The sequence below is a fragment of the Bubalus kerabau genome, chromosome 18, assembly GCF_029407905.1.
Source record: "Bubalus kerabau isolate K-KA32 ecotype Philippines breed swamp buffalo chromosome 18, PCC_UOA_SB_1v2, whole genome shotgun sequence".
Taxonomy (NCBI): domain Eukaryota; kingdom Metazoa; phylum Chordata; class Mammalia; order Artiodactyla; family Bovidae; genus Bubalus; species Bubalus kerabau.
Window position 1 is genome coordinate 58,935,821 of NC_073641.1, and position 23,700 is coordinate 58,959,520.

General features: G+C 40.6%; 1 protein-coding gene across 1 annotated transcript in view; it reads left to right on the forward strand.

The window, feature by feature from the left end:
- Window positions 1–23,700, forward strand: part of MARCHF11 (membrane associated ring-CH-type finger 11) — a 116,733-nt gene that overhangs the window by 74,048 nt on the left and 18,985 nt on the right. Inside the window, exon 3 of the mRNA XM_055554875.1 lies at window positions 16,984–17,176. Within this exon, the coding sequence (XP_055410850.1) occupies window positions 16,984–17,176 (193 nt within the window). The remainder of the gene's footprint in view (window positions 1–16,983; window positions 17,177–23,700) is intronic.

Consider the following 23,700-nt stretch of genomic DNA (forward strand, 5'->3'; position numbering starts at 1 on the left):
CAGTTCAATTCAGTCACTCAGTCATGTCGGACATTTTGCGACCCCATGGACTGCAGCACGCCAGGCCTCCCTGTCCATCACCAACTGCCATAGCTTACTCAAACTCATGTCCATTGAGTTGATGATGCCATCCAACCATTTCATCCTCTGTCATCCCATTCTCCTCCCGCCTTCAATCTTGTGCAGCATCAGGGTCTTTTTAAGAGTGAGTTCTTTGCATCAGGTGGCCAAAGTATTGGAGTTTCAGTTTCAGCGTCAGTCCTTCCAATGAATATTCAGGACTGATTTCCTTTAGGATGGACTGGTTGGATCTCCTTGCTGTTCAAGGGACTCTTAAGAGCTTTCTCCAACACCACAGTTCAAAAGCATCAATTCTTTGGTGCTCAGCTTTCTTTATAGTCCAACTGTCAGATCCATATATGACTACTGGAAAAACCATAGCCTTGACTAGCTGGACCTTTGTTGGCAAAGTAATATCTCTGCTTTTAAATAAGCTGTCTAGGTTGGTCATAACTTTTCTTCCAAGGAGCAAGCATCTTTTAATTTCATGGATGCAGGCAGTATCTATAGTGATAAAGTCTGTCACTGTTTTCATCGTTTCCCCACCTATTTGCCATGAAGTGATGGGACTGGATGCCATGATCTTAGTTTTCTGAATGTTGAGCTTTAAGCCAACTTTTTCACTCTCCTCTTTCACTTTCATCAAGAGGCTCTTTAGTTCTTCTTCACTTTCTGCCATAAGGGTGGTGTCATCTGCATATCTGAGGTTATTGATATTTCTCCCAGCAATCTTGATTCCAGCTAGTGCTTCATTCAGTCCAGCATTTCTCATGATGTACTCTGCATATAGTTAAATAAGCAGGGTGACAATATACAGCCTTGACATACTCCTTTCCCAATTTGGAACCAGTCTGTTGTTCCATGTCCAGTTCTAACTGTTGCTTCTTGATCTGCATACAGATTTCTCAGGAGGCAGGTCAGATGGTCTGGTATTGCCAGGTCTTTCAGAATTTTCCACAGTTTGTTGTGATCCACACAGTCAAAGGCTTTGGCATAGTCAATAATGCAGAAATAAATGTTTTTCTAGAACTCTTCTTGCTTTTTCTGTGATCCAATGGATGTTGGCAATTTGATCTCTGGTTCCTCTGCCTTTTCTAAATCCACCTTGAATATCTGGAAGTTCACACTTCATGCTGAGGCTTGTGATATTAACTATCATCAATGCCAGGCAGGGGACATAGGTATGTGGTCATAAACACACATACTCATGTATACATGTGTGTGTTGACTGAAGAAAAAAAAAAATACAACATACAAGTTGTAAATTTTTATTTGGAAACCTTCAGTTCAGTTCAGTCACTCAGTTGTGTCTGACTCTACAACCCCACATACTACAGCACACCAGGCTTCCTTACTGAGGATTATAGCCTGGGATCCAGCCACTCAACTCTGAGGAACAGTTCCAAAAAAGTAAGGGAGGAGCCAGGATATATAGGAATTCTTGCGGAAAAAAGAAACACGTAGTCAAACACCAAAAGATTACTGCTAATCACACAAAAAATGATTATAGTGCTTTTCCATGTATAGGAAAGTGCAGGAGTCTGAGCTCATTGAAATGATTTCACAGATATGCATCTTAACTATCCAGGGCCAGTATCCAGAGTACAGAACATTTCCTGTTTTTCTTCATTCTGAATTCCCCTCAGGGCACACTGCTGGGTACCGCTGCCAGGCCTGGTGGCTTGCTGGTGGGCAGCACTCGTAGTTTACTGGAATGGCTGGCAATGTTCCTTTTTCATAGGCATGCACGCACACAGAAACACACACACAGACGCCGCACACACTACACAAATGCTGTCTGCACAGAGCTCTGCTCCTGTAGCTGCAGGAGCAACTCAGACCAGAGCATGCCTTTCTCATGCCCCTTAGCTACCTGGAAAGACACTGGCACTGTTTTCCGTTGCCTGCTCTCTCGGGCCACTGCAGCTCGAATCTCTCAGTTTGCAGACCCCCTCCTCTGCCCCAGGTCGATAAGCCTTCTGGAAATGAATGGAACTGATCCTCTCTGCTCCACCTTTTCTCCAGAGCTCGTCCTACCTGGGGATGGTTCTGCCACCAGCAGGCCCCCTTTCTCTTCCCTGACAGATGTTAAGACAGGACATTCCAAGTTCCATGCCCATCACTGCAGCTCTGTACCTGCCCTCCTCTCCCATCTCTTAGCCAGAGATTTAGGCTATATTTCTTTAGCAGGAGCACATTTAATATTGTAGCTATTTAATAATTTATTAATTACTTGGGAGCATAGGAGGCCTTATTTCACTGTCTGCAAAGCATGCTTAGTTTCAGTCATTCATTCTTCCTGCTTCCAACTATACAACTTTTGTCAGAGAAGTTTTTTGAAGAATAGATTTTTATTTAATAAGGATATAACCTCCTAAAAGGACTTCCCTGGTGGCTCAGCAGGTAAAGAACCCTCCTGCCAACGCAGGAGATGCAAGAGATGCAGTTTCAATCCCTGGGTCGGGAAGATCCCCTGGAGAAGGAAATGACAACCCGCTCCAGTACCCTTACCTAGAAAATCCCATGGACAGAGGAGCCTGGTGGTTTATAGTCCATGGGTTGCAAAGACTCAGACATGATGCACGCACACATACAGCCTTCTAAAAAGCAATAATATGGTAATCTAATTTCCAAAAAAAAAAAAAAAAAAATCAATAGTGCTTCCCTCAAGCCCTTCTCTTTTCTCTAAACTACTTACTTTTTTCACTCTAAGCATTTCTTGGGGAAGGGAAAGCTCTGGAAAAGTTGCCTTCACATCTCCTCTTAGATAAATTCTGTTCATAAATGAAGTGGCTTAAAAGCTAGGTCAGCTGTCACGTGAATAATTTAATATTCATCCCTTCTGTAACGTGCATTATTTTGGACCATTTCTCAGGATAGACAGAGATTTCCTAAGAAGTAGAGGAGCAGCTTAGTGAACACCTGACCTGTAAGGCAGGTCCCTGGCAAGTGTTGAGGATCCTCCCTGAGTGGCCTCTGACACTGTGGGTCGTGGGGCAGGGAGTTTCTACCACTATCATGAGGTATGGGCTGGATCCGTGGGCTTGACGAGGAAGAGTTAAGAGTGACTAGTACATTAGCCCATAGGAGTGAGAAGATGGCCCAAGTTGAGACAGGAGAGGTGTCAGGGTAAGTTCAGAGGCGTCACAGCAGAGTGGCTGGACCAACATCAGTGGTCACGTTCATGTCCCAGCAGCCAGCTTGGTGGCGTTGACTAGCAGTTTACTTCTCTGCTGGGACCTCTCTTTTCTCTTCCTTAAAATGAAGGGCCTCTGAGCAGCTTTCTGCCTCCTTCCACATGTGTTTCTACGAGGATGGGTTCTTGGTTGTGCATGTTCAGATCTGAAACAGGTTGATCTCTGTGCTCAGTAGACATGGTTTTCATCTGCACCCATCATTTCTCTATAAACCAGATTATCTTTGTTTTTCTCTTATCTGAAGAGCTCTCCTCTCTCCAGGACCACAGGATTATTTAGTTTCTAGGGTAGGTTCCCTCTCTGATGTGCCTAATCCAGAAGCTGTTTGGTATCAGAATGTTAGAATTACCCTAAAGTTGTTGAGTAACTTTCTTCTAGTTTCTAATCAAAAATCATAAAAGGCTAATTTGGGTTTCTTCAGTGTATGGAGACTCTGTGCAGGATGATAATACAGCATTATGGATGCTTTAGTGATCTTGGCTGTGGCCTTGGATGGGGGTAAGTCAGTCTGTCTTTCCATCTATCCATTCATTTATCATCCATTTGTCTACCTATCACCCATCCATCCACCCATCTATCCTTCCCCTCTCTCTCTCTCCCTCTGTCCCTCCTTCCCTTCCTTCCTCTGTCCTTTCCTGCCTCCCCCTTCCTTGTTTCCATCACTCCCACCCTTCCTTCCTTCTTTCCATCTCTCCCTCTGTATCTGGAGTTATAAAGAAATCTTTCCTTTAGCAACATGCTTTTCCTTCCTTTATCAATGCTTCACTGAATCATCTGTCATTCATTTCAAAAATTAGCATGCTGGGTTAATAGATGCCTGTAGCTTATTTCATGCAGAATCACAAGGAATTAGAATTTTTTTTTTTTTAATTAGCACATTAGTCACCGTCTGACATTGTCCTCCCCACACCGTTTCTCACGCATTTTCCAGCTGAGTCACCATGTAATGCAGTTGGCTGGCTAATGGGATGACCCCTGACACTTTTGGACATCACCGCTCTTAGGTTTCTCAGGAAACTACATTGAATTATCTTGAAAAGAATCAGGCTTTTTCCCTCTCATTTTCTTTCTTTCTTTTTTTTTTTTTTAATGTAAGCATACTGTAAGTTCAGAAGGGAGTAAAGCTAAAATACCCACGATCTAAACACAGTGTCTATTTTGGTCTTAAGTGTGATAGACTAGTTTCTCGACCTTGGCACTATCAACATTTTGGGACTGATAATTTTGTGGGGCTGACTTGTATACTGTACGATGTAAGCAGCTTCCCTGGCTTTTACTTCATAAATGCCAGGGGCACCATTTCCAGTGATGATAACCAAAAATGTCTCCAAATTCTGTCAAATGTCCCCAGGGGAGAAGGTGGGCAAAAATCATCCTTGGTTGAGAACTAGACCAGAAAGTTACAGTGACTTTGGGATCCTTTCATGCTGTCAAAACAAATCACTCGCATAAAGAGATAAAGCAGAACTAAGTCTCCTTCACTGACTCAGTGTGAGTTCTGATGATGTGCCAGGCACAGTGCCAAGTGACAAGGATTCAGACAGACATTGATAAGGTTTTGTCCCTGCCTGCACAGAGCTCCCAGCGAAGTCGGGGAAGCAGATGTGTAAACCGATCATCATGTATTGATGGGACTTAATAGGGAGAAAGTCATATTGCTGGATGTTCTGTGTCTATCAGATTGTAGACCAACATCACTTCTCAAACGATTCTTCTGGGGTCCTGCGAATACAGCCTGCCTTTAAATCGGGCACCCCAGAAGCATCCCTTGTTCTTTCCTTCACCTTGGAGCCTTGCTCAGGTTGTTCCTCCTGAAAGATCTTATGTCAGACTTTTACATCTCCAGATTTCCCCTGTCACTCACAGGTAGGCCAGGGAGCCATTCTGGATTGCTTTAATTTGCGTTGATGTCTGCCCACCTAATTCCCATTATGAAACTCACAGTCTCTTCTGCACAGTTGATGGCTAAATTGCATGCTGTATTGCTTGATTCCCCTGTTTCTCATGCATTGGTCTCATCCCTCAAGTAGATTATGGGCTGTTTGAGGTGGAAGGCAGGTATTATACTCAAATGTTTGCATTAATGGCCTAAGAAGTCACTATTTGACTGCTGTTGGCTTACAAAACTAAGTGTGAGAATTGAACTCAAATCTATTATAACAGACAAGTAAAAGAATTATAAAATGAAATGAAAGCAAAACCTGTAGCCACAGAGAGAGAGGTGCTTGGTCTTCTGCCTGGCACATTCTTTTCTGCCTAATGAACCTCTACTGATCCATCAAAACCCCCGAGCACATTACCTTCTTCGTTATGCTTTTGTGCCTCCAGATTGTGAAGCGCGTCTCTGCTCTGCACTTTGAGAGTGCTGTGTGCACAGATGTGGTTGCTGGGGAATCCCCTGGGGTGAGCCGCTGCCTTGGTCTCTAGAACCCAACTAAGGAAGGAGTGCTCGGTGTGAAGATGTCCCTACATGTTATTCTGAGACGACTATGTCAGATGTCATTTCACAGTGAAGAACACTGAGGTCCTTAGGAGAAGAGTAACTCACATGGTAGAACAGCCAATTCCAGTTCTCTTTTTGAACCAGTCCCGCTATAGCCAAGGAAAGCCACTGTGTAAAGACTGCATCAGTTACACAGAAGAGCTGGTTTTGATTCATGCTCTGGTCCTTAACGATCAGGGGTACTGTTCTGACCCCCAGGAGAGTATACGGTGTTCAGTCTTCTCAATGAAAATAACCAATAAACCATCTATGGTAAGAATAGAAAAGAGCTTTATCTGAGATAAATTGAGGACTGTATCTCAGGAGAGACCCTCTCACTAACTCCAAGGAACTGCTCCAGAGAAGCACGGTTTTCCTGCTTGTCAGAACAAAGAGCATGAAACAAGTCAGGGATACATTCCTGGAAGGTTTCAAGAAAAACAGATCAGGATGTCCACAGCCAGTCAGTATGGCTCTGGCACCTGGGAAGACAGTCTTATCATCAAAGGAGGACCACCATTGGCACCTCAGGAAGGGAAGCACTCAATCTTTATTTTTAGCATGGACATTCTCTTCTGCTCCTCAGTGCACCCTTTTCTTTAATAATTAAAGCAGGTGTGCAACGTGTGTGTGATGGGCCACAAACAGGATGTTTTAGTTAGCATAAAATTCATGTCAACTCAAGTATAAGCCGAATGACTTCCCTGTACCTCAGGATGTGAACGTTACTTTCATCAGTCTGCATGAACTGAGTATTTCAAAAGAGAAGGTAGTTGCTTTCCATGCAAATCCTGTTCCAAAAGCAAGGCTGAAAAAAGTAACAGCCCATTGAGAGTTTTAGTAAGTTCCATTAACAAAGGTAGCTTTCAATTCGTGGAGAGAACAAGTAAATACGATTGTGACCACCTACTAATTACTTAGAGATGCCCTGGGGAGTGTATGTTCAAACATTGTGCTAATACATGCATGCTCAGTCGCTCAGTCATGACCTTCATGGACTGCAACCTGCAACCAAGCTGGTTCCTCTGTCCATGGGATTTTCCAGGCAAGGATACTGGAGTGGGTTGCCATTGCCTATTCCAGGGGATCTTCCCAATCCAGGTATCAAATTTGCATCTCTTGGGTCTCCTGCATTGGCAGGTGGGTTCTTACTGCTGCACCACCTGAGAAGCCCGTTCAAACATCATTAGTACCAAATATTGAGAAGAGTATTGAAACAAAAGTGCTTTATATGCAGGCATACACTTTTAATTCATATGGGATAAAATCTAGTTATTGAGATTAACTATATTAGACAGTTGACACTTGAGGCAAATTTCCCTGATTTGAAATAATGGATAGCACTTGCTTTTGTTGCAAGAAAGAATTAACACAGAGAGGGAAAGCGCAGTATAAGGTCTTGAACACTGAAGAGCTGAAGTGTATTTTTATTTGAACACTTGGAACGTTAAATCTGGATCAACATGCCTTTGACAAGTATGGACATCTACAACAATCAAAACAGTTGAACAAGAGATTACCTTGAGGGATGAGATACGGATGGTTCAGAAAGAATTAGACAAATAAAATACAGGAGTAAATATGCATTTTCTTAAGTGAGATACAGAATCTTTGGTATCTTCATGTAGACTCCATACCCTACAGTTGCTAAAAAAAAAATACTAGCTTGTGGCCCTAGTGGTAAAGAACCTGCCTGCCAGTGCAGGAAATATTAAGTGATGTGGGTTCAATCCCTGGGTCAGGAAGATCCCCTGGAGGAGGGCATGGCAGCCCACTCCAGTATTCTTGCCTGGAGAATCCCATGGACAGAGGAGCCTGGAGGGCTACTACAGTCCATAGGGTCGCAAAGAGTCAGACACGACTGAAGTGACCTAGCACGAATTACTTCAAAAAACTGTTGCTCCTGTTAATACCAAGTCATTTGAGAGATTTTTCTCAGTGAGGCAAAACCTTACATCTAACGATACTCATCTCTTATGAAAAAACTTCACACTTTCTGCTCCTTTGATCTGCCATCTTCCTGTGACTCTGGAGACAGCTAGATAGGTTCAGCCTCCATTTACAAAGACTTGGGATCTGAATAGAGGACAGCTTTGGTTAGAAGGGTTTTTCTGGACAGATATTTTGGAAAGGCTCATCTGACATATGGAGTTAGTGTCCATGTCTCTGGCCATTCACAGACACGTCTCCTGTTCAGCTTCCCTCCCTACTCCATGTCCATGGGCTCTGCTAGTCCTGCTTCTTACTTAGTGATGAAGCTTTCTCTTTGTTCCTCTCAACCTGGAGTTGAATTTTCAAACTTGCTAGGCTTATCTGATCACTCTGGCCCAGCCCTGAATTTTTGATCCCTTTGCTGTTCCACATGGCCTCAGGCCAGTTTAACATTTTTTTCCCTGATTCATCCAAGACTATTCTCCTGGAGTTAAAGTCAAAGGGCAGGCTTGCCTCAGTTCAGTTCAGTTCAGTTGTTGAGTCGTGTCCGACTCTTTGCGAACCCATGGACTGCAGCATGCCAGGCCCCCCTGTCCATCACCAACTCCTGGAGTTCACCCAAACTTATGTCCATTGCGACAGTGATGCCATCCAACCATCTCATCCTCTGTCGTCCCCTTCTCCTACTGCCTTCAATCTTTCCCAGCATCAGGGTCTTTTCAAATGAGTCAGTTCTTCACATCTGGTGGCCAAAGTATTGGAGTTTCAGCTTCAGCGTCAGTCCTTCCAATGAATATTCGGGACTGATTTCCTTTAGGATTGACTGGTTGGATCTCCTTGTAGTCCAAGGGACTCTCAAGAGTCTTCCCCAACACCACAGTTCAAAAGCATCAATTCTTTGGCACTCAGCTTTCTTCATAGTCCAACTCTCACATCCATACATGACTACTGGAAAAACCATAGCTTTGCCTATTCATGTGTAAATTCCATGTGACCCCAGTTGTCATGAGGAAACCTGGGATGACTCTCAACACTGGAGGGAAATCTTCTTAGGGTCCGCCTTCTCTCAGAGGTTTCCTTCCTGGGAGAAGAATATTTCTCTCCTACTTCATAATACTTCATAATCCAGACACATAGTTCTGGACACTCATCCCAGGAAGTGTGCACATTTTGAGGTACAGGGAATGCTAAAACATCTTGTTTGTGGTCCATCAAACACACTTTGTGCTGGGCTTCCCTGGTGGCTCAGTGGTAAAGAATCCACCTCCAGTTCAGGGGACTTGGGTTCAATCCCTGATCCCAGAAGACCCCCTGGAAAAGGAAACGGCAACCACTCTAATATTTCATGCCTGGAAAAAAGCCATGGACAGAGGAGCATGGCAGACTAGTCCATGAGGTCTTAATGTGTCTGGTAGAACCTAGCAACTGAACAACAACAAAACATACATTTTACACCTGCTTTAATTATTAAAGAAAAGGGTACAAAGACCAGAAGTAGTGAATGTCACTCGTGCTGCATTATTATATTTATATATTGATGGATTTGATTTGCTAATATTTTATAGAGGATTTTTTTTTTTTCATCTATGCTCATAAGGAGTATGGTCTGAAAGTTTTTTTTTTTTTTTTTCTTGTAATGTTTTTGTCAGGTTTTGGTACCTGGTTGATGCTGACCTCATAAAATGAGTTGGGAAATATTCTGTCTTCCTTTATTTTCTAAAAGAATATGTGTAAAATTGACATTTTATTTTCTAAATGTTTGATAAAATTCTCCAGTCAAACTATCTGGTCCTGGAGATGTTTGTTCATTTGTTTGTGAAAGGCTTTGGATTAAAGCTTCAATGTATTTTATATAGCATTATTCTATTTCTATACATTCTATTTCATCTTGAGTCAGTTTTGGTAAGTTTATTTTTTTCACAGAATTTGTCTATTTCATATTTGTAATTGAATCCATTGGCATAAAGTTGTCTACAGTGTTCTCCTAGTGTTCTTTTCCTCTGCAACATCAGTCATCACATCTCCTCTTTCATTTCTTGGTTTTATTGATTTTATTAACATTTAAAAGAAGCAGTTTTGTGTTCCCCTAATTATTTTTCCTAGGTCGTTTAGATTTCACCTTTCTCACACAAAGCAAATTTCTCTTGCATGACTTTTATCTCAGGTCTGACAAATTTATGAAAATGCTTTTCTCACAGAGAAAACTCATATTAAGCCATGAAATCATTTTTAATATGCAACCTATAAATGAGAGCCTTCAAAGAATAGGCATATAATTAACTGAATGTTTTATCCACCCATCAAATTGATTACACATTGAGATGTTTTCTGCCAGCGTTTCAAATTCCAACTTTAGTGGTTCAATTTAAACACCATCCAAAGATGATTGAAAATGGGTTTTCATTTTTCTGTAGAGGACCCTTCTTAAGAACAGGTGTTTTCTCCTGTGACACTGGTAAGTAATACCACCTGTCACACTGCATGTTATAAATCACTGTTCTGCAAATCTATTAGCTGTGATTCATATCTGACCTGCCTTGTAAAAACAAAGCTGAAGCAGTGCTTCAGACTGAATGATTTAATGCACACTGAAACAATCTTCTTTCTCTGAGTTTAGCCTCATTCCCTCCTCCTATTTTCAGGGAGGAAATTGGTTCTAAATTGAGAGGCTGTATTAACTCTTTCAGACAACAGAATGACAGGAACACATCTTTCTAAACAGCTTCCTGGAGGCATGATGGAGTGCACACCTTTCTCTGGTTCTCATCTTACTGGCTAGAAGTGATTTTTACAAGGAGGGGACTCGATCTCGTCATGGCTTGAGCTCCCATCATTTCTTTAAAGAAAATTCCTGGCTTTTTCTTCCATCCTTTTTTGTCTGAAGACAGTAATACACCTGTGATTGTATTGTTGTTCAGCTGCTCAGTCGTGTCCGACTCTTTGTGACCCCATGGACTGCAGCATGCCAGGCTCCCCTGACTTTCACCATATCCCAGAGCTTGTTCAAACTCATGTCCATCGAGTAAGTGATGCCATCCAACCATCTCATCCTCTGTCAACCCCTTCTCTTTCTGCCTTCAGTCTTTCCCAGCATCAGGGTCTTTTCCAATGAGTCAGCTCTTCGCATCAGGTAGCCAAAGTATTGGAGCTTCAGCATCAGTCCTTCCAATGAATATTTGGAATTGATTTCCTTTAAGATTAACTAGTTTGATATCCTCGTAGTCCAAGGGACTCTCAAGAGTCTTCTCCAACACCACAGTTCAAAAGCATCAATTCTTTGACACTGAACTTTCTTTATGGTCCAACTCTCACATCTGTACATGACTACTGGAAAAACCATAGTTTTGACTAATAAGGACCTTTGTCAGCAAAACAATGTCCCTCCTCTTTAATATGCTTTCTAGGTTGGTCATAGCTTTTCTTCCAAGGAGCAAGCGTCTTTTAATTTCATGGCTGCAGTATGATTTCATTGGTAATGGCAACAGTTAGTGCCATGGTTTCAGAGCAGTTTATAGAAATTATTGGGGTACTTATCAAGTTTCCCATGAAGGGGATGCCAAACCAATATGGACCCTCACACAACATCATACCCCATTTGGGGCCACACACACTTGTCTGTGTCTTTCTGGTACTGATGGACCTTACTTGGTACATCTCTGAACAGTCATATATAAAGAGAATATTAAAAAGTTTCCAGTATGAGTTTATTTAATTCTTTCCAAACTTTGTTAAAAATTAAAGAAATATAATTCCACTAGCATGTCATCATTATGTTAATAATCATTTATGTGTATGTATATGTGCTTAGTCCCTCAGTCGTGTAGCCCACCAGGCAAGAATACTGGTGTGGGTTGCCATTTCCTTCTCCAGGGGAATCTTTCTGACCCAGGAGTTGAACTTGGGTTTCATACTGCAGGTGGATTCTTTGCCATCTGAGCTACAAGGAAAGCGCAATATTTATTTACAAACTGCAACTTTCATACTGAAGAAGTATGTGAGGATCCCATTTGAAAAGCTATTGGTCAGGTTTAGTTGGTATTCTGCTGAGCTGCTTTTTGCATTTGTTGACCTTTTTCATCCCTAGAGTTACCTTTAGATACATATAGCTATGTCCTCTTTGGTTTTGCTTTTAGATGAAGGATGTGTCAATTTAAACAGACAGAAGATGTGAAAAGCAGACACTGTGCAGAGGAAGACACTTAAGAAAGAAGTCAGGCTTTGGAAACAAATCTGAGTTTAAATTCTCACTTCTTTACTCACTGGTGGCTTCGCCAGAGCTGAACTTTATCCTGTCGGCAGTGATAGAATAGATGTGGAGAGAATGTTAATCTGGCAATCAGATAGGTGATGGAAACTAAAGTCAGGTATGGTGTATTTAAAGCATTGACTAGGTGTGTTCTGCTCTTTGGTGAACACAACGGGAGATGAGACACGGCTTCTGCTATCATGTCATGCAATGTGTGGATGATAGGATTCCAAGACAACATGGGAGTCCAGTGAAAGAAATCCATGCTAATCAGAGCTATACAGAGTGGCTTGTGGGGTCCATAAGGAGGAATTCTGCTTAGAAGAGAAGGGGCAGGAGGGGGCTGCCTTTTAAGAGGAGTTGGCATTACAGCAAGTTATGGATAGATGAGAGATTTCATCAAGTGACAGTGTGCTCAAAAGCAGAGACGGGACCGAAGTAAAAGGTACACAGCCTTTGAGAGAATACAGAGAATCAGATGAAGCTGAATTGAGGAGTATACCTCTCTCTCCTCTCTCCGTCTCTTCCTCCTTTCATCCCTCCTTCCCTACCTTCCTTCTTTCCTTCTTCCCTCTTTCTTTCCTTCTTCCCTGTCTTCCTTGTAATATTCTTCCATCCCTTTCTTCCATCCTTCCTGCAACAGTTATGTACCAGGCACTGGGAATATGTGCTGAAAAAAATATTTAGCCTCCTTTAATGTATCTTAGAGTCCAGCCCAGTGGGGGCAGGTTTTCTTTCATTAGGAATATAGATTTGAGTGTTTAAATAGAGGATCAGCAAGTGACTCACAGCTGGCTATGCAGCTAGAAAGCTGTCTTAGTAGACCAGAAAAGACAGTCTTGAAGCTTTTATCAAAAAACTGCCATGGCACTGAAATGATGGGGTGTAGGAGAAAGACATGGCAACCCACTCCAGCATTTCTGCCTAGAGAATCCCGTGGACAGAGGGGCCTGGTGGGCTGCTGTCCATGAGGTCGCACAGAGTCGGACACGACTGAAGCGACTTAGCATGAATACATGCAATTAACTGTTATCAGAGCTCAATGAAATTATTACACAGAATAGTAACAGGGTTAAAAGCATGACCTAGAGGCCAGACTATCTGGGTTTATATATCAACTCCAGTTCTTACAAGGTGTTTTAATTTGGAGCAATTGTTAAGCCTCTCTCTACCTGTTTCCTTATCTGTAAAATGGGGATTGTAATAGTACCTCCCTCCTAAGGTAGCCAGGGAAATTAGATGAGTTAATATGTATAACTTCTTAGAAAAATGCCTGGCACATATTAGTCCTGGATAAATACAGGCCATGAATATTACATTACTTCTTCTTGTACACTAAATTAGAATGAACTTCCCAATGAGGAACCAGTTGGTCCAATTGGGTCCAATTGGTCCCATTTTTTCTAGAAACAATAGGTTCAATAGTTGCGTAGAGGTGAACAGCTTTTCGGAAATATAAAAGAGTCATACATATTCACATATTATAGACTGAAAGAAAATAACAGCAATTATTGGCTTTAAACCAATCTGATTATTGTTACTTTCCTTTCCAAACTTGGGAAGACATTTAAGTGAAAAAAAAAAAAAAAATATATATATATACATACTTATGTATGAAGTTTCAGAGGAGAAAAAAGTGTGCTCAGCAGTTGACAAATTTTGTTCAAGATTCAGAAGTACCTTACAAACTGCAGTCCAGGCCTTCAGTATTATTGTGGTAGAGAGAGAAGCCCCAAGACACTCGTCTACTGTTTTTATTGTCCAAGAGCGTTTCCTTGTGGTGGGAAGTAGTATTTTTCCTAGGGGAAGAATGTGAAAAATCCCACTTTTTGTACATAGTGGTAAAAATAAGAGAGCGGTATACAGTGGGTGAAGAAATTATCAAGATGGTGTCAGTGTTCAAAGGGCAATCTCTAAGTTCATAATTGGTTTCATAAATTTTATTCAGTAACGGTTTGTCCTCATTAGCTATTCAGTGAAATAGTACTAATTTTAAGGTTCATCAGCATGTGAAGAATATACATGCACTTTCAGACACACTTGCACGCACATTTGCACTATTAGCGAAGTAACAGAAAACCAAAATTGCAGGGAGTTCATTACAGATTTTGAACAGTTTGTCCTTCTTTAAAAATAAATTTCAAAAATCTCAAATTACTTCTTATATCCACCACAAAAAAAATCATTTCTATGATAGTAAATAATTGAGCCTCCAGGTGTATTGTAATCAAGAGTTGTTCTTTTTTATCCTAGCTTCCTGATATAATTTTAAATGCATTGATTGCAAACAGCCAGGCATTTGAATTTTAAACCATTTTAAATTTGGTAACACCAAACAAGTGTGAAGCATCAATATTTCCTTTTTTTCTTGTTGGGTTGACTTACAATGCTGTGTTAGTTTCATTTGTACAGTAAAGTGTTTCGGTTATACATATGCATATATCTGTCTTTTCAGACTCTCTTTGCTTATAGTTCATTGCAAAATATTGAGTACACTTCTCTGTGTTATACAGTAGGCCCTTGCTGGTTATCTATTTTAAGTATAACAGTGTGTATATTTTAATCCCAACCTCCTAATTTATCCCTTCCCTCCCCCACCCTTCCCCTTTGGTAACCATAAATTTGTTTTCTATGATTGTGGGCCTATTTCTATTTTGTATATAAATTCCTTTGTATCAGGATTTTTTTTCTTAAGATTCCAAATATAAGTGATACCATATGCTTCTTATTTCTAGTAAGTCTGTCTTGTTGTTCATTCACCTTTCTCGTCAAGGAAAGGCTGAGCCTCATGTTTGGGAAGCCTGCCGCCTGAGCGTGGCCTCCCTGTCCTGGCAGTCAGCTGACTCTGAGACCCAGAGTCACCAGCTTCCTTGTCCCAGGACACACCACAGCACCATAAGACCATCCCCACCAGTTCTCCCAAATCCAAGTGCCTACGAGGGTGTCTGTGGCCACCATGCTGTTACTCAATTGTCATGCAGGCAGCCTGGATCAACTAATTAATTAATAAGCTTAACTGGAGTGAAATATAATTAATTATACAATATTGAGCTGTTCAAATTTAACGCCAGTGAAATTACATAATGAATCTGGCAAAAGGAAAATAGATATCAGTATATAAAGTGCATTCCTGGTGAACCCTCTTCACACACTTTTGACTTTCTGACTCCTGTGATGCAGGCGTATATATTTTGAAACTTGTAGCCCATCCTGTGAAAATCAAACACACATACATACACACACAAATTGGACATCTATGCCTCATGGGTTTAAAATGATGCTTTGTTTCCATCTGTGTGATGTGATTAATAAATTGATAAAGACTAACATAGTGTATACAGACCTGTTAGCATCCATCTAAGTTGGAGATTAGTTGGAAGCAGTTTTCTATGTTGCTTACCATGCTGTTGTATTTAATGCAGACTTTAATGGGCATAAAAACTAAACAAGACCACAGACACTGACACTTCACACTTGGCTGGCAACATCAAATTTTAAATGATTTAAAATTCAGATGCCTAGTCATTTGAAGTTAATATGCTTAATGTTATGTCAGGAAGATAGTGAAAAAAAATAAAGCTTCAGGTACATGCTCAAAATATAATACTGATTTATTTGTAATGATATAATAATGTGATGATATTGACTAGTTCAGTTATTATTCATGCAAATTTATAAAAATAAGGACCACTTTTCAATAAATTAATCTTCATATTAAAAAGATTAAAAATGTCTTCATTATAGAATCCACAAACTTTGTCATTTGGTTCTGGTTTTTGTTTTGTTTTTTTTTAAGATAAGCCAGTAAGTGACTTGAGAGAATGAAGTATTTTGAATTCATTTTGATATTTAATCTTTAACAAATGTAGCCTTATGTGTCTTAAGAATACGCAAGGTTCAAATCATGCTTAAAATCATTATATGCAACTTATTTGTGGTGAGAGACCGAGGCGATGAGGAAGAGAGGGAAGTTATGAGTAGTGATAGACTTCTTTCCGGGGATTCACATATTCACACTCCAGGTAAGTAAAGAGTTTAAGGAGGTTGTCAGATTCACCCAATGGATTCTGACTGTTGAAGCTCATTTGTTTTTTAAAGGTTATTTAAACTGTTTAGCAATTCTTCTGACAAGCCCTATGTTGTAAGAGCTACAACTCTCACACACAAGGAGACTGAGCGGGTTGTTTTGAGTTTCATTGCTTGACTTACTGGCAGACCATAATAGCGATTCTAGTTGTGTTTCTGTCTCAGTGATGCAAAAGTGAGAACATGATTAATTAATTCTCTCAAGTTGTTAGCACCCTTGAAAGATTTTTCATCATTTGTACAATAAATCCTCTCAAATGTTGATGCTTTGGACACCAAATTATTGTCTCCATTGAATGGTGGTTCCTTATACAGTTTGTGAGTTTCAAAGATACTCCTTCAAGTACAAATTCTAAATCTTGACAAGAATGGCTTCATGGATTGCTCATTAGATAATAAATAGCCAATAATATCTGAGCATATGAAATGTAGCAATAACAGATAACATACAGTTTTATAGTTTCCTTATAATTATTTCAGTGTGTTAAATGACTTTTTCACAGATGTTCTTATATAGCTTCTTTATTTACTTTTTACATTTTTTCACAAAAGGAGAGACTTCCCTTTTTTGCAGTAGCCAGATGTATTAATAGCAAAATAAGTTTCCAGGCAGAGGAGTCCTCACCATGTGTCTTCAGAGTGCATTTAATTTCATGCATGTGTGAAAGATGACAATGTGATTCCTCAGTACTAAATATTCCTCAGCCATTCGCACTCAGTATGGTTATCTGGAACAAAACTAGATTAAATTTGCAGAGTGGTGAATTACTGGAAATAATGAAGTTGAGGCAATTCATTAATCTTTATCTACTGGTCTATTTTTTATACACTGAATGAAATGGGAAAAAAAAAATTCATTTGGGGACCAATCAAATTGAAAAGGGTCTAACATGAAGAGAAACATGGGGCTAAAAATGTTTTTTTTTTCTTTTTAAATTATCCACAGCACTTTTTCTTACATGCCTCTGTTTTTCTTTTAGTGGCAAAGCATTTCTATAACACTGGTTGAGAAAGTTCAGATGATCGCTGTAATTCTAGGATCCCTGTTCTTAATAGCGAGTGTGACCTGGCTCCTCTGGTCAGCCTTCAGCCCCTATGCAGTGTGGCAGAGGAAGGACATCCTTTTTCAGATCTGCTATGGAATGTATGGTTTTATGGATCTAGTGTGCATAGGTAAGACCATGACGTTCAACGCTAACAAACTGTCAGTAATCCGTTTCTTCCAGCTCTTTTGTTTCCATCAGTCGGATCTAACCTAGAATGTGGTGGTTCACGGGATCTTGGTTCTCTAGCTCATTAACTGCCTGGGGCACCACAATCCACCACTTTTCTCAAAAAGCATAGCATCTCTGTTCCCAAGTAATCTGAAAAAAAAAAAAAATGAACAGGATAATGCCCCTTTAAAGTGGTTTATTTTGCACCATAAAGAAGGAGGAGTTGAAGAAATTATTTGGGGATGGGCGATGGAAGGATAGTCATTTAATTTCTAAGGATGAACAGCAACTAAATCCCCCTCACGAAGCTGGGAAGGTATTACTAATGTCAACGGCCATAGCGTGTGTCCGGGGAGAACACGGATACCTGGAGGTCTTACGTCGTGGCCTGGCAACCTCAGACTCCCTGCCCAGGACATAAAGGGCTCCTTGGAAGGGTAAGGACTTGGGGACAGTTTTCCTTGCCATTCTGTGCCGCTTAGTTTCACTTATTACATTTAGTGGTTCAGAAGAGGAAAAGGATGGGATGCTTTAGCCAAAATAGATGCTACAGAAAGGGTTCTTTACATGTTTCACTGGCCCAATCTCATTTCCCTTGTACCATGGAAAACAGAAGCCGATTCAGGCAGCAACTACTTGATGTGTATGAGATGCCACAGGCATTGCGATGGTGACCAGTTGGCACCGGGGGACAGGCATGGAGAGCAACCGTACCTTACCCAGGAAAGCCCCTGCTCAGATGTGACTGACAACTTACAGGATGTAAAACAAGCCCAGGGAGGAAAGTGTGGTCCAAGGACCACCCTTGGCCGCAGCAGCATCTGCAGCGCCTTATAAAGAAATGCACGTTCTCAAGACCCGCCCCAGACCTGCCAAATCCAACACTTCAGGGTACCCCCTCTCCAGCCACCATCTGTGTTCACAAGCTCACCGACAGGCAGATAATGTGAGAGCCACTGACTTCAGGGAATGGACTCAACCTCCCATCGGGTGCCTTGGTTTCTAACCCTGGCCTCTGCTTGGACAGGTCAACCTTGTCTCTCTCTATTTCTTTTTTTTTTTCCTCACCTATAAAAATGGGAATAAGCCTCCATAGCACACAGACTTAAATAAAGGAAAAGACTATTATAAAATAATTATGTTAGTAACTGGGAGTTGTAGATTAAGTGTGTTTGAATAAGACACAAACACTGGAAGACTTGAAATCACTTAGATTGCCTCTACTCACAAAAGCCTTTCAATTAGCAGCAATTTCAATATTCTCAGTCAGATTTTCTAAGACAACTTCGTATGTTTAAAAACTATGATCAGCTGGAATTTCACCTCTTTTTCTTTTTTTCGCCATTGTTACTAACACAAGACTAGTAAGAAAGAAAAGTATAAAATTTCAAGTCAAGAAGGAAAAATGAATGGAGGGAGATGTCATGAAAAATATGTAAACTGAGCAGATGTGGCCTGAATAATTGGGCTAATCATCTATATGAACAATTTGTATTAAATGTGATAATACATATGTAGGCATTTGGAAATTCCAACTCTATTCAAATAAGTCTCTGGGGTATGACTCTAAATTGAGATGGATTACAGAATTGTTCTACCAATCCCTCAACAAATTCAGAAATAGTGTTTTCTATCTTTCAATATAAAAGTTATAAAATGTGGTATTCCATTGATATTTAAAGGAGAGATGAAAAATGAAAGAACCATTGGGCTCCCAATCTGACCTGAAGGGAAACAGTTGACTTTATTACAGCACTGAAAGGGCCAGGCCTTTCTTGCTTAGGAAATCATCTTTTTGAATTTCATAGCTTGCATTTAATACTGAGTTATTATATCTTAACTTTTGATTGCTGATGCCAGTCTTTTAATCAAGATTATTAGGATTCTGGTTTTAAGAGCACATACATAGGAACTAATGATCTTTTTGACAACGTAAGATGTATTTGGGCCTCCCTTTTGAAATGTGGGTGTTTGCCCATTTTATAAAGTTAAGTTTCTTAGGAAAAAAAACCAGTGGAGATTTTCCTGGAGAAGCTCTGGAGAGTGAGTTTTTATCTAGGTTTTAAATATTGACAATGCTTTTCATTGTCTTTTGGCTCATCTAATCAAAATCCCATCACTCAATGATTTATTTGTATATTTTAAAAAATATTAAAGAATTCAGATTGAACAACAGTATTTATTTCACTTTGCAATGTCATTAGTTAGCCTTTTTGGACCCAGAAGTGAACTGAGAGTCGCTCAGTCGTGTCTAACTCTTTGCCACCCTATGGACTGTAGCCCGTCAGGCCCCTCTGTCCATGGAATTTTCCAGGCCAAAATACTGGAATGGGTTGCCATTTCCTTCTCCATTTTGGACCCAGAGAAAAGCTTATTTTTCCCCCAAGAAATTGGAAACCTATTAGATTTAGAAAGCAAATACATGTAGGCTACCAACAGCCAGCTGGATCATGGCAGGTAATTATTCCTGCTAACATTTCAAATTAATTAAAATGTCAGCTAACTAAATGTAGACAGTAACAAAGTAGCTTACATTGATTATACCTCAAATACCCGTGACTGCAAGACCAGAGTCAGAGTGAAAAGCGTACATCTTTGTGTCCAGCTTGTTCAGTCCAATCAGCTTTCTAGGTGTCAGACACAGTGCCAAGTGCTGGGAATGCAAATGAGAGCCGGTCACTTTCCTGCCCTCTAGGAGCTCCCAGCCACACAGGGAGGACAGACGTAAGTAACTAGAATTCAGCAGGATGTGCAGGGATGGACTTAAGCACAGGAGATGGTAGTTGAACAAAGCGGGAGGAGATTGACACTGGTTGTTTTATGTGGGAAGGGAACTGTTTGAGGCAGATTTCATGGGGAAGTGATAGCTGAGCAGGCTGATGGATGAAGAGATGCTTGGCACATGGGGAGATGGCCCCCTTGTCACCACCGGAGGCTGTAAGATTGGCTCCCCATTTGGAAGGCTTTAAGGCGGCTGGAAATATTCCCATATTCCTGTTCATCTAATCTTTTCAAACTTATTTATACCTAAACGGAAAAGGAGCAGATTGACAGCTTCATAAATGTTCTTCTTAAAAAATATTTCTGTGAATTCATAGAAGATTATTCCAGAATCAAAACAATGTTATAGTCCAGTCAGGGTAAGTAATGTGTTGTACTCAGTCAGTCACTCAGTCATGTCTGACTCTTTGTGACCTTTGTGACCCCATGAACTATAGCCCTCCAGGCCCCTCTGTCCATGGCATTCTCTAGGCAAAATACTGGAATGGGTTGGCATTTCCTCCTCCAGAGGATCTTCCAGACCAAGGGATGGAACCCACATCTCTGGCGTCTCCTGCATTGGCGCCATCCAGGAAGCCCACATAATGTTTAGGAAGATAACTTGGGGAAATTTACTTATTCCCAAAGTTAATTTGTTACTTTCATTTATTATCAAGTAATACATCTGCTTTCCCAAGATTCAATTTCTTCTTGCTGTTACAGTTTTGAATTCTCCCAAGGGTCTGGGTACCATGATAGTTTAAATACTTAGATCAGGGCTGTCCAAAGTTCTCCAGAACTTGCTGCAATGAGTAAAATGTTGTGTATCTGTGTTGCCCAGTACCGTAGACACTAGCTCCATTTGTCTGTTGAGCACTTGAAATGTACTTAGTGTGAATGAGAAACTCAATCTTATATTTAATTTTACTGAACCTTCACGAAAATCACCACCTGTGGCTCATGGCTACCATATTGGACAGATTTCTAGATGATGGGATGGTAAATGTGTAAGGGTTTGGTCGACAAGTTCCACCTTTATAACAGGTTATAGTTCCTAAATGATGAAGTAATTCTGTTTCATGAGATGAGTAAAGTGAAAATGAGTGCAAGAGGATTGGGAGAAGGGTATTAACAGTGAGAGGGTGGTGGTCCAGAGCTAGACAGAGAGCTGTCAGAGGGAGGCTGTCTTAAGGAAATGGGAGTACAGAGAGATGTAACTTTAGATTATATTTGGGGAGCTCTTTCAAATACTTAAGTAGATGGCATTCAGACTATGACTGTGTACTAGGAAAACTAATATAAAGGATCTAAATCACTGAGATGCTGTAGCCCAGGGGCAGCAATTTAGGGAGAAGTAATAGTCACAGCAGGCTCACAGTGGCTCCCTCCTAAGAAGTTTTGCACAGTGGACACAGAAAGATGAGCCAATTCAGAAATTAAAAGCAAGTGCCTGGCAGAAGGCTCTGGGTACAGGACCTGGTTCTCAGCTCCATACATGGCACATGGAAAAAACAAGATTCCTGCTTATATCGGCCGTGTCCCTCTAAGGATGCTTGGACCACAAAAGGAATATGTTTCTGAGTGACTTGAAGAAATGAGGGATTGAGATGTGACCATAGGATGGGGAATCCTCTGATGAACTTGCATCTGGAAAGTGAGGGCCCTTACCAGGTCCCCTCAGTGTCTGGTGACCCTGAGGAGGTGAGTTCAGCCTCTCATAGAAGCTGTAAACTAGAACAAAAGCCTCATCATGGTCCCTGTTCTGTGGGATTCCCGAAACAGGCAGCAGTGCTTATACCTACCTAGTCTCATGCACACGCAAGCTTAGTGCCAAAACCACATCTGGAAGATCTGTATCTTCCTTGGAATGATAAGGGAAGGGTGATGAGGGTTGTGGCTACAAAATTTAGAAATTTGGATCACTGTTGTTCTTTTAAAAGGTTTTGTTAGTCATCCACATAATATAAACACATACATATTCAGACTAAAACACCTTTCATGTTTACAATTGCAAAATTATATAAAGTTTAAAAAAAAGACCCTTTCCCTCCCACTGCCCTTTTTCATTTCACTTCCTGTGCAGAAATGTCCCCTCTCCAATGTTGATGTCTATCTTCAAGATCTTTTTCACCGTTTCCTTTTTTTGACATGGTGATCAGTAGTTTGGATTGTATTTAACGCCATTAGAGTAGTTTTCTTAAAATCCATTCTATGACCATCTCCCTGGAGAAGGAAATGGCAGCCCACTCCAGTTCTTGCCTGGAGAATCCCATGGACTGTAGCCCACCAGGCTCTTCTCTCCATGGGGTCACAAAGAGTCAGACACGACTGAGTAACTGAGTGCATGACTATCTAGGTTTGTGGGACAGGTTTGTCTAAGAAAGTGGGAGTGGCCACGCCGGACCTTGCTCCTATGCGGCTTGTCCTGTCTGGCGTCTCTCAGGGACATCAGGATTGCCATGTGCAGCTTTCAAGAGCAGGACAGTGTAAATTCCATCCTATAATTTATCTCATTATTTCAAAAGCATCCTGCGAGGTAGTTCTGGTTCTTGCTCATTACATCTGTGTGTGTGTGTTTGAGAGTACGTCCTCTGTTCTACATGCTTGTACTTGAGTTTGAGAAATAGAATAATCAGGAGAGTCAGCAATAACAGAATCGGGACGTTAGCCACAGAGCCATGTGACAAAGGGAAGCAATTTTTCTTAAAGCAATTTCTGGGAGTGTTTACTACGTGAGAAAAAGAGATTGAGCAGTGAAAGCCTTTCAGTGTTAACAGTGTAATAGGCGTAGAAGAATGTGACCCCAGAGCTCCTGGATGTGCTGGAGAAGGTGGGGGTCTTGGGAGCAGTGATCCGGATCGCCCCTGCTGGATTTTGCTTTCCAAGCTCTCCAGAGCAGATCCAGTATTTCAGTATTGTATTCAAAACTAACCCCAGACACACTAGAATAAGGATCAGATCAAGGTGCCTTCTTCTTTCTGTATCAATTATAGTCAATACTGAATAGTGCTTCTTCTGCAGAAATTTCATGCTCTCCAGTATAAGGTTTTCCTAAGTTTCAAGTCCATTTTTTTTTAATCTATATAAATTTTTGTATCTATCATGGCCCTTTTGAAAAATCTGTTTTTCATAGTTGACAATATATCTAGCTAAAGCTACTCAGGCAAATGCAATAAAACTATTTAAGAGTTACCAGTTGATAACTTTTATTCACATTTCATTCTAGAACTTTGGAAGAACAAATAAATACAACAGATTCCTGTGGTCTTGGATTGACCTGTATTTACTGTATAAAAGGCACAGTAATTCTCTTTAAAAGGCACAAATTCTCTTGCTTTTGACATTGCTTCACTTCTTTTTTTTTTTTTCCTTCAGGCAGAACAGCTAAAAGTAACACAGGATTTAACATTTGATTGATGGGAAGTGTAAAATGCAAATTTTCAAAAATTTTTTTTTATATTATATGAGGAAAGATGAAGAAATTTGACAGAAACTTTCAGGATATTCTGAGTCTTGGTTACAAGGAATGAATCCTTGCCCTGGAGGATGACCAGTGTATATTTCATGGCAGGGTTGTTTTCCCCTAAAATGATGCTTCTAGGTCATCTTCCTTCCTGTGGCTGGATTTCAACACATACAACCTAATTACGTAAGTGAAGCATAATTGAGAAAGTGAATCAACTAAGGGAAGAAAATCCTAATGCATATTTATATTTCTGAACA